Below are 14,190 nucleotides of genomic sequence, written 5' to 3'. Positions count from 1 at the left end.
TGTGTCGGAAAATCCTTTAGAACCAAACAGATGGTAAATTCTCAAGTCAAATGGAATAAACCATCTGACGGATGGTGCAAGCTTAACACAGATGGAGCATCATTTGAAAACCCAGGGAGAGTAAGGGGCAGAGGATTAATTTGGGACCATAGAGGTACCTGGATCAGAGGGTACATTCGTAGTATAGGATTCACTACAAGTATTATAGCAGAATTTTGGGCTTTGTGAGATGGGCTTCGGCTTGCTTTGCAGATGGGATTAGCTTGCCTGGAAGTTGAACTTGATGCTAAAGTGGTGGTTGATCTTGTTCTCTCTAATTCAATCACTAACAGGGATTACTCCTCCCTCTTGAATGATTGCAGGTACCTTCTTAGCAAATTCCAACAAATCAGGGTGAATCACACCTTTTGGGAAGCAAATAGGTGTGCTAATGGACTAGCCAAGAGGGGATGCTCGTAGCAAGAGGATTTTGTTATTTTGTTTAACCCCCCGGCCCCTGATATTGTATCTCTTGTTAATGAGGATGCTAATGGTTTGTACTATTTAAGGTGTTCTGCCACTACTATGCCTTTCATGGCTATCTAATTTTAATGTAGGCTCCTTTTAACCCAAAAAAAAAAAAAAAAAAAAACCAAATGTACCCAAGTGGTTCCACTTAACCCTAAACCTTTCATACCTTGTTGAAATGACTTGCATGTGGTAAGCATGCGGCAAGCATTTATCCTAAACTATGATATAACTTTCCATGAAATTCATAGTTACGTGACTTAGAAGTTCTAGCTAAATCCAAGCTAAAAACTCCAATATTTCTATTATTGCTAATTTACTATGCACATATCCCTACACAATCTTTTTACTTTATTATTATTTTTGACATTCATATTTCATTAACAACCATATTTTCAATAGTCATATTTCTCCAACTATCTATCTTTATTTTTAATATATATTATGAGCTCTAATATTTTAATTTTATTTATTTATAAAATTATTAATTAAATTACTTATAAAGTTAGTAGGATTTCAATCCTAGTGAATCCAAAAGTCAATAACTATCTATCTTTTTTTTTAATTTTTTTTTATTGTTTCTCCAAAAAAAAAAAACTTTTTTATTCTCTGTTTGGTCCAACTGTAGACTCTAATTATTAAGTAGAGTTCCTGGTCTCAATGACAAATAACCACAACACCTACCAATGAGAATGCTTGATAACTTGATCAAACAAAAAAAAATACAAAAATTTGAGTGTTTTTGCGTGGAGTGGCTTGCGTGATACACAATTCTATTTTACTTTCCCTCCTTTCATCAAAAAAAAAAAAAAAATTCCCTCCTAAATAATGTCTCTTTTAATAAGGTTCCCCTTTATAAGAGCCTTTTTGTTGTGTGTCTTCAATCATTAAACTATATAAATTGCATCACAATGATTTACTAGGAAAAAGTTAAAAGACTCCTTCACCAAAGTCTTTCCCATTTTTCATCGTTTTTAGTGTGTATTTGGCTTCAAATTAAAAAACCAGTTTATTTTATTATTCAGTTTATTTTTGCTACTATTCATGGGTTTCACTGCACTTTTTGGTACTATTCATAAGTCCTACTGTATTATTTCAATGAACTAAGTTATAATTAAAATATATATCTTGAAGTATGTGGACTAAGGATCGTACACTTGCTTAGTAAGGATACACTATGGTCCTAATTAGGGTACATCTTCCTTATGTGGCATATGTTGACTACATTTAAAACTCCATAAATTAACTCCTTTATAAGCATGATTAATATCTGAATATGGGAGAAGAGGATAATTTCCATAAAATGGATAGTGTGTGATCTTTTAATATGAATAAAGTTTAACTACAACCATCTATACGAAGATGTCATGTATTCACTTACTAAATCACACTTAAGTGATTGTATACAAGGATATTAGACTCTCTTCTATCATCTTAAAGGGAGATTTAGAGATTATTATCAACTTTTTGAAGAGTGAATGTGTCTTTTGCTGCTTATGGTCATTTAATTGAAGAGGCGAAAGTCATTATTGTAGGTTCATCTGCTGATTGTAGTTTTTCACAAATTAAAAGATAGAGGAATTTTGCTGTTCATCATATTGCTAGATAGCTAGACACGTTAAAATGATTAAGTTAAGTTACGAGTTTTGAAATTTGAACATTTCCCATTTATGGCATGATAGTTGATATAATGATTGATTTATCAACTAAAAGCTTTTTTGATTTTTAGTTTGAATGGTTTCACATGATCAATGGGCCTAAATCCTTGGAATAAACGTGATATATTACTTCAAAATTCATCATAAGGTTGATTAGCTTAGAGCATCCACAGCAAATGTGGCAAAAATTATGTCATTTTACCACATTAAAGACCTACTTTATTATTTTACCACATCATTTTACAACATCTCATTTATCAGATGTTTTATCATTCAATTTTATACATTAAAATAATATTTACAACTCATCAATCACAATCAATAGCCACCACACTGTTGCCAACAACCAACAGCCACCACCACACAACCACCACATTCTCCACAACCCAAAACACAATTCAAAACAAACCCATAGCCCATCAACACCAAATCGGAAGCCCTAGGCCCCACAATCCATAGAACCATAATTAAATCGTACCTGGGTCCTCTCTCCATGATAAAGCTCTCTGTGGTGAGTTTGAGAGGGACGGGTTGGTTGGAGTTTGAATTTTGAGAGAGGATGAGAGATATGGGGTCGAGGGCATGAAAGAAAGTTTGGAGTGTGGGATTTTTTGGATGGGTTTGTCGCAGAGAGCTGTTAATCTTTGGCATTGTTGAAAAATTTTAAGGTTTTGGATGTGTTTCTTGCTCTGTTTTGGTTTGGAGGCCGAGAGAGATCTTTGATTGATCAATACCCAGTCACAACCACGGCCCCATGCCGCCACTGCACCACCACGACCCAAAACCCACTCCCACAAATCAAAACCCCACACCCATACCACCGGACCCCATTACAAATCACCCCAACAATCAACGACACCAACCCAGGCACGATCGCCGCCTTAGCCCAATCGGTCCACCCGATCGTCTGCTTGATCGTGCTAAAAGTCAAATTCACGCCAACGACAAGCTGGTGAGTGATTCGGTTCCCAAGCCCGGTCTTGATGAACCCGCGGGCAAAGAAGAAAGCGAGCGCGATGAGCCACGGGATCAGATCTCTGAAGGTGGAGAACGCGGCGGCGAACGTCAGCATCTTGGTGAGCACAGAGGCGCTGAGGTCAAGCAGGGCGACAACGCTGAGAGAAACAGGGAGTGGGAGACAGAGAGACAGAGTGGGATTTGAGAGGAGAGGATTGGGGTTTGAGGATGAGACTGACGGAGAGATGAGAGAGAAAGTGGAATAAAAATAATAATAAAAACTTATGCCACAACTGTCCGTACAGTGGCAAATTTGTGAGGGTATTGTTCACATGTGGCAAAAATAATAAGATTTGGAACATCTGATAAATGAGGTTTTTTGTGTTTGATGTGCCAAATATTTGGCATTTGGCACATTTGACACGGCTGCTACGGATGCTCTTAAAACCTGGTCTTGAACGGTTGATTTATTTAGAATAAATAGGATAGTTAACATTAACAACCGATTTTGGTTTTAAATAGTTGATAGATTTGAAACTAACTGGGTATTTATTGACTGGTTTGAATTTATAAATTTGACATGTGTGATTAATGCATCCCATGATTATAAATTATAATCTAATATGTGTAGACTGTAGGTTGCTTTCATTTCCTAAGTCTTGATTTTGAATATAAATATGATGATTCTAGTAATGAATGCACCAATGGTGAACTCCATCTTCACCTACACGCGCCGCCACGCACCGTCACAGTTTCTCCGTCGACTAGTGGTTCACGAAACCAACTCTACGGTTCTCTTCGTCGGCCCTCTGATTTGTAAAACCCAAGAAGCCGGCCTCCATCTTCGATCTCACACTCCTCCACGCGCGGCCTAAAATTTGGCCGTCGATCCACACGCCGTCGAAGGTTGCTGTCGACTATTGCTCTGACTCCAACGAGCCCATACCTTCCTCTTGCACTTTTGTCGTGAATTAGGTGGTGTTCGAGTTCCATTGAGTGGAATTTATGGTGTTTTTTTTTTTGGGGGGGGGGGGGGGGCATTTTTTCATTGGAGGAGGTGGATTAGGGTTTCATAATGATTATTGGAGATTTGGAGTTGAGAGGGACCAACTTTGAAGGCGTGTTATCATGCTAAAAATAAATATACTGAAAGTGTTCATCGCTACATGAATCAACAAGAGTGGAGAAGAAAAAGAAGGTAAAAATATAAACGAAATAAAGGTAAAAGAATTAAAGAAAAAAAGATGAGAAACATCAGATAGGGTCAAAGATAACGTTTACTCATCACAAATTCGTCAGGCGTTTCCATCTAGTCTATTAAAGAATCCCAAATGAATGACCTTTTTGGGCACACCTTGCTCAGCATAGTCTACAAATTTCCTATGGCAAGCTTCTCTTAGAATTTAGACCAAAACTCTGGAATTTGCTGATCCACATAACGAAAATCTAAGCATCCAGACAAAATGGAAAATTAAAAATACAAAAGATAATTTACCTTTGTCAGCCATAATATGTAAGTGGCAGAATATGTGGCTTGCGCTTGGAAATCCTCAAAGTCATTATCTGGAACAGTCAAGCAAGAGTTGGGGAGATGCAACTCATTATCAATAAAGGAATTGAAGCTGTTACTTGTGCTGATCTTTAGCTCAGAATGGCAGGATACATCATGGAGATTGGTTGCAAATTGCTTCATCCAACACAAAGAAAGGAAGTGGCGATGAAGCCAAAGTGCCTGTTTGAAATGAAAGTCATAAGAGAAAAACTCTTAAATAATAGGATCATTAGTGGAATACTTAAAAAAAAGTCAAGCACCAGCAAGAAACCACTTTTTTTTTTCTTCTTTTTCTTTTAATATGTGATCGGACCACAAAATTTCTTGTTACAAAGATAGGCTCTATTTCTTTGATTGAAGAAATGACATCATGAACACAGGTACTACAATAAGAAAGGCTCATAATGCAATAAAGCATATGTTGGTGGACTACAGTTCTTAAATACTTCTTTTTCTACGGGTGGGGGGTTGTTATTTATCTGGAATGCCTAGTATAATGTAAAACAGACACCATGAGTATTTAGTTGATTCCTGGAGAACAGCATCAAAACATTACAACAATGAGATATCTCCTTTAGTAGGGGGAAGAAGGTTATCAATGTGTAGTTAGTACAGATTATCAATGTTATCATGCTGCAATCTGCAAACATTAAGGTGACAAGAAGATTACAGATCCTTTTTTCAGAACTACGCACTACTACCAAGTTGTACCCCACCAATTTCAGGGTTGAGAACAATCAAAGGTTCTCCAATATAAAGAGTCTGCTGATTAATAATAAAAAAATTCAATTAAATATCTTATATATGGCTTAAAAATCTGATCAGTGTCAAAAAGAAAAATCCCTTTCAAGACTCAAATCTCCATGCAGCATGCTACCCATTTGAGTTCTTTGATGATCCTAAAAAGTATATAGATTTTTTTTTTAATATAAAATTGTAAATTACAGGCCATAAAGTTTGGATTCATATTTATTTTGCCCCTAAAGTTTAAAAAAATTTAATTTGGTTTCCTAATTTTGCCAATTTTTGGATTGGGAAATGGGAACCCTTCGGTCCACGCCTTCATTAAGTAACATATAAGCATGTTATGTATGCTAGATGACCCAATCAAATCATCCCACGCCAAACAAGTAATGTAAAGTCAATTAAAAAAAATTAAAAAGCTTAAAAAAACTAAAAAAATAAAAAGGAATATAATTTTATTCTCTTGTCATCCAAACAAAACCAAACATCTCAATTGCTTACACTTAATTAAACAAGAGATTTAGAATCACTACAACCTCCTTCAAGCTCAAAATCCCATCACCAAATTATTCACAACCCACTTTTGGATCTTAGTTTTAGTCCATACCCAACCCAAACTAAATGTTTGTGACAAGATTATCCAAAAATCAGTGAAAATTCTAGTGCTATATTTAGCTTCTAAGAAAGTGTAGTGGATTCGAAAATATTTGGCAATGAGAACCAAATTGGTGTTGCACTAATCCCATTAAGAAAATAATTTTGATTTCATATGGTTTCTATTTTCTGGGTAGGGGGACATGAAAACTGGAAAGTAATTTCTACGCCACATCAAGTAATTTATTATTATTATTTTTAGAGAAAAATACAAAAACACATCAAGGGAATTTTGGTCTACTAAAAACCCAAAATATAAAATTCATTCAAACAATATCTTAATGTCTATTATGTAAAATGGGCTTACTGACCATTTTTCCACCTTCGATATTAATTCGTTAAAATCTCCCACGAGAACTATGCTTGATTAATTTAGCTTCTTTTTTTATTTTTTTGAAGGGAACTGAGCTGTCTAAGCCAATTTTGAAAAGGATGTGAAGCATAATCTAAACGGTGGGTAAAATAAAATCAGTGAACAAATGTGAACTACAGGTTCCTTTTCAAATGTGAACAAATCTGTACGGTACCGATTGGATTTATTAGACTACATGTGAAGGTAGACTCTCTTTACTCACCGGCACCTGTGAAGGTGGGCCCTCTGAGACACCCTAAGTTGATTGACATTATCTGTTGGCTGCGTTTCTTCTCCACAATCAACAATTTGCTCTTTCATCAGTAGTCTCTTTGTGTTTGTGTTTGTGTTATCAATCAAAAAGAGTTCCTATTCTTGATTTTCAAAAAACCCAAAAAAAAAAAAAAACAAAAATCCCATTTCCAAAGTATGGCTTGGGCTCTTGTTTCTACCATCGTGGACCAGCTTGGTTCACTCATTGCTTCAGAGTTCATTGGCCAGCTTGGTTCGCTTTTTGCTTCAGAGGTTGCGTCGATTGTAAATGTCAAGGAAGAAGTCAAAAAGCTTGAAACCAAATTCCACGAGATCCAGGCAAAGCTCAACGATGCAGAGGAAAGGCAAGTGAAGGAGAAAGCTGTGAAGCTTTGGTTAGAAAAGCTCAACGACGTATCCTACGAGATGGACGACGTGTTGGATGAGTGGAACACTGCCAAGATCAAAGCAGATATTGAGAAAGAAGAAGAAGCTGAAACTAGTACTGCCAAGAGGAGGAAGGTATTGTCCCTAACCAACTTGAATTCCTCAGTTTCTACTGTTTCTCAGCATCGTGATATTGCTCTTAAGATAAAGAAAATTACTGAAAAGTTAGATGAGATTGACAGAGAGGGAGATATGTACCAGTTTGTACTGACTAGTGGCAATGAAGAAGTTGTGAGACCACCAACTGATTCCCACGTTGATGTTTCGAACATTCTAGGTCGTGATAAGGTTAAGGGTGATCTAGTGAACATGCTATTGGGCAGGGGTAATGAAGAAGAAAGAAGCCCACATGTCATCTCTTTAGTGGGCATGGGCGGTGTTGGAAAAACCACTCTTGCTCAACTAGCCTATAATGATAGTGAGTTGAATTCGGCCCATTTTGAGAAAAAAGGGTGGGTTTGTGTTTCTGATCCTTTCGATAAGTTTATGGTTGCCAAAGCAATCGTTCAAGCTTTTGGAGGTGATGTCTCCAACATTACTCAATGGTCAAGTCTAATGGATAAAATGTGTGAAACGATTCAGGGAAGGAAGCTTTTTCTTGTCTTTGATGATGTGTGGACTGAAGACTCTATGTTGTGGGAGCCATTCAGGCTTGCACTCCAAAATGTTGCCCAAGGCAGTAGAATTCTAGTCACTACACGTAAAAGTGAAGTTGCAGATGTTATGGGAAGTGCAAAAAGGATCAATTTGGAGGAATTGTCTGATAATGACTGCTGGTCGATTTTTAGTACAATAGCATTTTTTGGCAGGGATTTTGAGCAACGTAAGGATTTAGAAGAGATTGGTAGGAAAATATCAGACAAGTGCAAAGGCTTGCCCCTTGCTGCAAGGACTCTAGGGAGTCTCATGCGCTGCAAGAGTCACAAGGAACAGTGGGAGATGGTTTTTTGTAGTAGATTGTGGGAATTACAAGACGTTGAAAGAGGTCTTTTTGCACCATTGTTACTGAGTTATTATGATTTGCCCTCACCACTGAGACGGTGTTTCTCATATTGTGCTGTCTTTCCAAAAGATTATGTCTTTTCTGAAGAAGATTTGGTATCTATGTGGATGGCACAAGGTTATATTAAGTCAAATGCAAACATGGAGAGAATTGTGGCAAGAGAATACTTAGAAATTTTACTCATTCGCTCTCTGTTCCAAGATTTTAGGGATTATGGATATAAAGAAAATATTATGAGGTTCAAGATGCATGATATAGTGCATGATTTGGCACAATTCATGGCAAAAAATGAATGCATCACAATCAATGGTTACGAAGAGTCCAGGCCAAATCTTCAAAATGCTCGACATTTGTATTTAGAAATTCCACAAAATGCTCAAATTCCTGAGTCCATCTACAGCACAAAAAATCTACGCACCCTCATTTTCGTTGGTCTTAGAGCTCATAACTTGTCCAAGTTGTTCCAACATTTTAAACGGTTACGGACATTAACTTTGAGTTATCAACGTGGGACAAAGGCAATGAAACTTCCAGATGCTATAGGAAATTTGTTACATTTAAGGTATCTCAAAATATGTTATTACTCCGGAGGAGACATATTGCCTGAAACCATCTGTAATCTTTGCAATCTACAAATTTTGAATATTGCAATTACTTTTGAAAATGCGCTCAGGAAATTACCTCAGGGGATGAGTAAACTGATTAACTTAAAACATCTTATTTTGAATGAAGATGATGTTTGGAGCCTTAGGTTTAAGTTTCCAAGAGAGATTGGGAGATTGAGCTCTCTTAGAAAATTAAGTTATTTCTGTGTGGGTGGCAGGGATGATAGCCAAAGATGTGAACTCGGAGAATTAAAATATTTGAACCACCTTCAAGGAACTCTTAAAATATATGGGCTGGGGAACGTGGTAGATGTGTGTGAGGCCGAGAATGCAGAGCTCAAAAAAAAGATAGGCCTCTGTGATTTGTATCTGCGCTTTTCTGAAGAGAACGTAGAGAATCATGGAGGAAGAATGGAGACTGACGTATCAGTTCTGAATGCCTTAGAGCCACCTCCAGGCTTGGAGAACTTAGAAATTGATCGGTACCAGGGCACCACAATGTTCCCTAATTGGATGATGTCCCTAGCCAAATTGAAAAGCCTTACTCTGTCTTCTGGCTTAAATTTAGAGCGTTTACCTCCTTTGGGAAAGCTTCAGTTCCTTGAATATTTACTTATAGGTAAGATTTATACCCATGAATGTTATCTTATAAGTGCTTCCGATTTTCCATTCAAAAAGGTGGGTGTTGAATTTTTGGGAATAGAATCTGAAAACAAGAAAGACGGCATAATCAAAATATTCCCAAATTTGAAAACTCTCCACTTTTATTATTTGCACAAGTGGGAAGAATGGATTGGGATTGAAGGACAAGAAGAGGAAGATTGTATTATTATAATGCCTTGTCTTCAAAAGTTGGAAATTTACGACTGCCCAAAGTTAAAGTCCTTGCCAGACTTCCTTTTTAAAACTTCATTGCAGGAGTTTGAGGTGCATAGCAGTCCAATTCTCAGCAAACGTTACCAAATAGGGACAGGAGAGGACTACGCCAAGATTTCCCATATCCCAAACATCATGATTGATTTTATTGAAGTGCAAAGAGACAGTCAAGAGGTTATTCTATCAGGCAACTTTTTCTACTTCTTCTCGGGCTCCTCCTTTTATTTTGCCCAAAAAATAATAATAAATCAATTATTATTCTTATTTTCTGCCAAAATTTCCCGTTGGGAAATAATTACTAACAACGTAGGTTGATGAATTTATCAAATTCTCAATAATTTGATTAGGTTATTTCATTTACGGTTTAATGTTCATGTGGATCTTGCCCATTTTCTTCATTTCAGATGATGAAGGAGGAGTCTGATGAAGAAGAGTTTGATGAAGAAGAGTCTGATGAAGAGTTTGACCAAGAAGAGGAGTTTGAGGACGAAGAAGAGGGCCAATGATCTTTGCGTTTCTAGGTTCACAAATTCTAGCTACAAGTAGAGATTTATCAATGTTGATTTGTGTGTGTGTTTGTGTCGCCAAAGTTCATTCTCAGCTTGATTAAGTGTTGCAAAAGCCTGAGCCAGTCACAGGTAATTTCTTCCAAATTATAATAAATTATTAATTAATTATTCTGCTTATCTCTCAAGAACAAGTTAATCACGACTTTGTTAGAGAAATCCATATTAGCACAGAAATGTGTGAATGCTTGTAAGTTAATCACATTTCGCCTAATGCTGCCAATTTCATAGGAGTGGTTCTCACAGTTCCTCTTGTAATGAGGGAGGTGAATAGAGAGGCGAACTCTCTATCCAACTGTTTTTCAAAATTTGATTCACTTCACATTTTGCCTAATGCTGCCAATTTCATAGGAGTGAAATTCTGCCGCTTCCAACTTTGATTTCAACACTTGTAGCACTTCACCTCACCAATGTGAGAGTCATCACCAACTCTAGCACTAGGCCGGTGATAATTTCTTCAACTATTTTGCATGTGTGACTACAAGCAAGGTGTGGAGAAACAGTGAAGAATGCTAATAACGTGGGAGGCTGAGTTCTAATAAGGAAAGATCTTCTTTCCTTGACTTTTCTTCTCCATGATTTCAACAATTGCAACTTTGTAGAATAGTTTCAATTGCTTTTAGGTGGAAGCTTTTAATGCTCTGTTTTCTTGTCTCCTTTGTAAGTTAAAAGCTTTTAGCTAAAAGCTTCTAATAAGGAAGCTTTTAGCTAAAAGCTTCTAATATCTACAATTATGCATGTAAGGCATCTAATAAGAAAGAAGTGATATAGCTATTTAATTAGAAGTGTAGGGAGATAGCAAATAAGTGTGAGGAAATAAGTAGTGATTGAAATAGTGAAGAATGGTGTGTGTAGCAAAGTGTGTGTAATGTATTAAGCATCAATAAAAATTCTATTTTATTGATAACTCCTTTGTGTATTCTATTCGAGTGTGGTGAGATTTATCACAAAGTATTTGACAAAATACTTTTCTTTTAAGTGTCAAATTTATTTTGACAAAGCTTCCACAGTGGCAAATCTCTACAACCAGCCCAATACAAATAACAATCCACATAATTACATGAAAACGATGAAATTTAAGATCAATAGTTACAAATAATTTATCATGGAATTGTCCACCCACAAAAAGTCCTAACATTTATAATGGCACATTTCTGAGTAATCCATATTATATGGTGGGAGGTGATAGGTGACATCTATATTTCAACAATTTTCAACTTATGTAAATTCTACCCTTAAGTTTTAGGGTTTGGAATTTAGTTTGCTTATTTTCATGGTTAACCCTATGTTTGGTTGGAGGGAGGTTGCTGGAAATTCCAGCCACCTTCTGGCCACCTCCCCTCTACTACCCGTCTACTCTCCCTCCCTCTCCCTCCATCCAAACATAGGATTAGGGTACTGATTTCAGAGATTGGATACAAAACAATGTAGATTCTTGTCCTTGTGATTCAGGACTTAGGAGTTTCCTGCCATGGAAGAAGGGTAAGAGTGGGGTGTTAGCACTAGGAGTGGAGGGGATTGACATGGGCTGAGAAATCCCCCCCCCCCCCCCCAAACCCTTTTTTTTTTCTTGTTGGAAGTTGCCCGATTTGGAATGACATGAAATTCTTCTTTCTCTTCTTCTAATGCTGTTGCATTTGCTGTTTAACCCATAGTCTAACTTTTCCAACCTCAAGGGCATAGGAATGCTTTGGTCTCACTCATTTGGAACATATTGCAAAATTCTCTGTTCTCATTTGGCCTCACTCAATCTAACCATCTTGCAAAAGGCTTAATGTACAAAATGTTCTGTTATAACTTCAAAGATGTTGCTAACAAGCTTAACCTGTAATCTAGTTTTTTTTTTTTTTTTTTATAATTTTATTTTATTTTATAAATATAAATAACCTGTAATCTAGTCTTCTTTAGTAGTCCATCTGGGTTAGTGGCATATGAAAAGCAAACTAGTTAATTTTTAAATAACACCTTTACTCGGCCTTCCATCCATAATTTTGTATTCTTGAAACCTGTTTTCAATCAACAAGTGATAATTCATTCTAAGAAGAAAGAGGGAAGCCCTCATAGCTTGAACCTATAATTGCTGCTGATCATTTAGTCTTAATGTTATAGGGTTACGTAGTTGCTATTTATTAAGTTCCTAAGTTGATAAATTGTGCCTTTTCATTGTCTAAGAGGCATAAGTGTTTCATGGCATGTGGGAATGCATAGAATGACCGCCATTAGATATGAAGATGTTAAATGTTTTGGGTTCATTAGATCAGGGTCTTCTTGGTAGAGAAATAGAATCAATTTCTTATTGGTTTTTTGTGAATTCTTTTCTTTTTGTATTCCATCATGTCTCACTCGAGGAGTTTACTCGAAAGTTTAGTTTTTTTCCTTGAGGATATATGTAATTATAGAACACCAAACAAATTAATGTACTCTATTTTATTTGCTTTTATCTCTGAATTAGTAATCAAATTTCCATTTAAAATGCACCACATTAGTTTATCCATCATTGCCTTTACTTTTCTGCAAATTTGTAAAACTAAAATTCAAGATATGCTTGCAATTTAAATTTTTAGTAGTAGACACAGACTAATGTAGTTAGGAATAAGGCCAAACCATAGCAAGAGTACAAGTCTGATTTATTTGGGCCTATGGCTAATAATTTATGTGACGATTTTGCATAGACAGAAAATATGCTTAGTTACATCTAATGCAATGCATAAACAGAAAATGCTTAGCATTTGTCGAACTAGCCTTTAGCTTACCTTTATATATTTTCAACCTATTGAAAAGAAAGTTCCTTATAACTAGGCTGTAATCTTAATTTGATTCTTTTCTTAAGAGATTAATTATGAATTGGAGCATTGTAGAAGAAATTGGAGTATTGTAGAAAAAAAAAACAGAATGAAATTTAGTGAAAATGGAAATTGGCTTTCATTTTTTGCTATTTCAGAATCTGTAGAAGAAAATGGGTAATGCGAAACAAACTGTAGCCAACAAGCACTGAGCTATTTTTTATGGAGGTAGTGATCCTAGAAGTTGCACTAGAGTGTATGTTTCATACTTCAACATAATCTTACCTGCAAATCATGACAAAATTGTCTTATGCTATCTGTTTTATTCTCTTATTCCTTCAACTTGTTTATTATTGTAGGTTGAACTCTAAACTATGGTCCATATGGGTAACTGCATTTTGCTTAAGACGGAAATGGTCATGCAAATAACTGACAATTTATTTAGCACCATAATAAGGAAAACAGGAAGTCTTAGTGGCACCTTTGAAACTGTCTACAGCGTTCACCTTTTCATGGTGGTTTTCATAATGGTAGTGTAGCTTGCATATTGTATCGCATAATGATACATGACAGTGAGGTAAGTACTTGATCAAGTTCTGGTTTTTTGTGGTGACATTATATTTAATCCCAGAGATTTAAACTTCTTATATTTTTCCTGATTTGTTGAGAACTAAAGTTGTAAGCATTATCTAAAGTGTTGTAATCTTTATTTGATTATAGTGAATTATTTGGATTTGTCCCATGGTTTTTCACTCTACAATAGGGGGTTTTCACGTAAAATATGGTGTGAGTTTTCATGTTTGATTGCTTGCATGATTTTTATTTTACTAATGTACGAATTATTCAATTTAGTGTGCGTTTGGATATAGCTTATTTTGCTGAAAACCGAAAACAATAAATTTTTTTTTTTACTGTTTGGCACTATTCATTGGCCTAAATATACTGTTCATGGCTGATGAACAATGCATAACATGCTAGTTTAAAAATAAAATAAAAAATAAAATAAAAGCCTGAAACGTGGAAGCCCAATACAAACGGATCTTTAGACAAAACGTGAACGTTTTAGGACTTCTAATGTCCCAACAATATGTTGTTTTTCTTTATTTTTCAATTAAGATAGTTTGCAGGTGACATATATAGAATGACATGCCTCGTTGTGATATTATGAATGTTTGACCAAAAAATAAAGAGGTAAAGATCATAAAAAAGAACTTGCTAATGAGCTGTAGCACAA

The 14,190-nt window shown here is 35.9% G+C and overlaps 3 protein-coding genes across 12 annotated transcripts in view; 1 reads left to right on the top strand and 2 right to left on the bottom strand.

The window, feature by feature from the left end:
- Positions 1-13,691, top strand: part of LOC126717543 (putative disease resistance protein RGA3) — a 116,085-nt gene extending 102,394 nt beyond the window's left edge. For 2 of the 9 annotated variants that reach the window (XM_050419325.1, XM_050419317.1), the window contains exons 3-5: positions 8,335-9,781; positions 10,012-10,245; positions 13,316-13,691. In XM_050419325.1, coding sequence (XP_050275282.1) covers positions 8,335-9,781; positions 10,012-10,113 — 1,549 coding nt within the window. In that variant the 3' untranslated portion in view covers positions 10,114-10,245; positions 13,316-13,691. Of the gene's footprint in view, positions 1-6,538; positions 9,782-10,011; positions 10,246-13,315 lie in introns of those variants that run through there. The other 7 variants (XM_050419331.1, XM_050419330.1, XM_050419327.1 and 4 more) reach the window with 6 other exon arrangements.
- The window catches only part of LOC126719424 (uncharacterized), a 62,570-nt gene that overhangs the window by 42,516 nt on the left and 5,864 nt on the right, over positions 1-14,190 (bottom strand). The gene's annotated exons all lie outside the window — the stretch shown is intronic.
- Positions 1-14,190, bottom strand: part of LOC126717544 (uncharacterized) — a 111,128-nt gene that overhangs the window by 91,087 nt on the left and 5,851 nt on the right. The gene's annotated exons all lie outside the window — the stretch shown is intronic.

The sequence above is a fragment of the Quercus robur genome, chromosome 3, assembly GCF_932294415.1.
Source record: "Quercus robur chromosome 3, dhQueRobu3.1, whole genome shotgun sequence".
Taxonomy (NCBI): Eukaryota; Viridiplantae; Streptophyta; class Magnoliopsida; order Fagales; family Fagaceae; genus Quercus; species Quercus robur.
The sequence above is the reverse complement of the archived record's forward strand: the minus strand, read 5'-3'. Positions and strand labels throughout refer to the sequence as shown.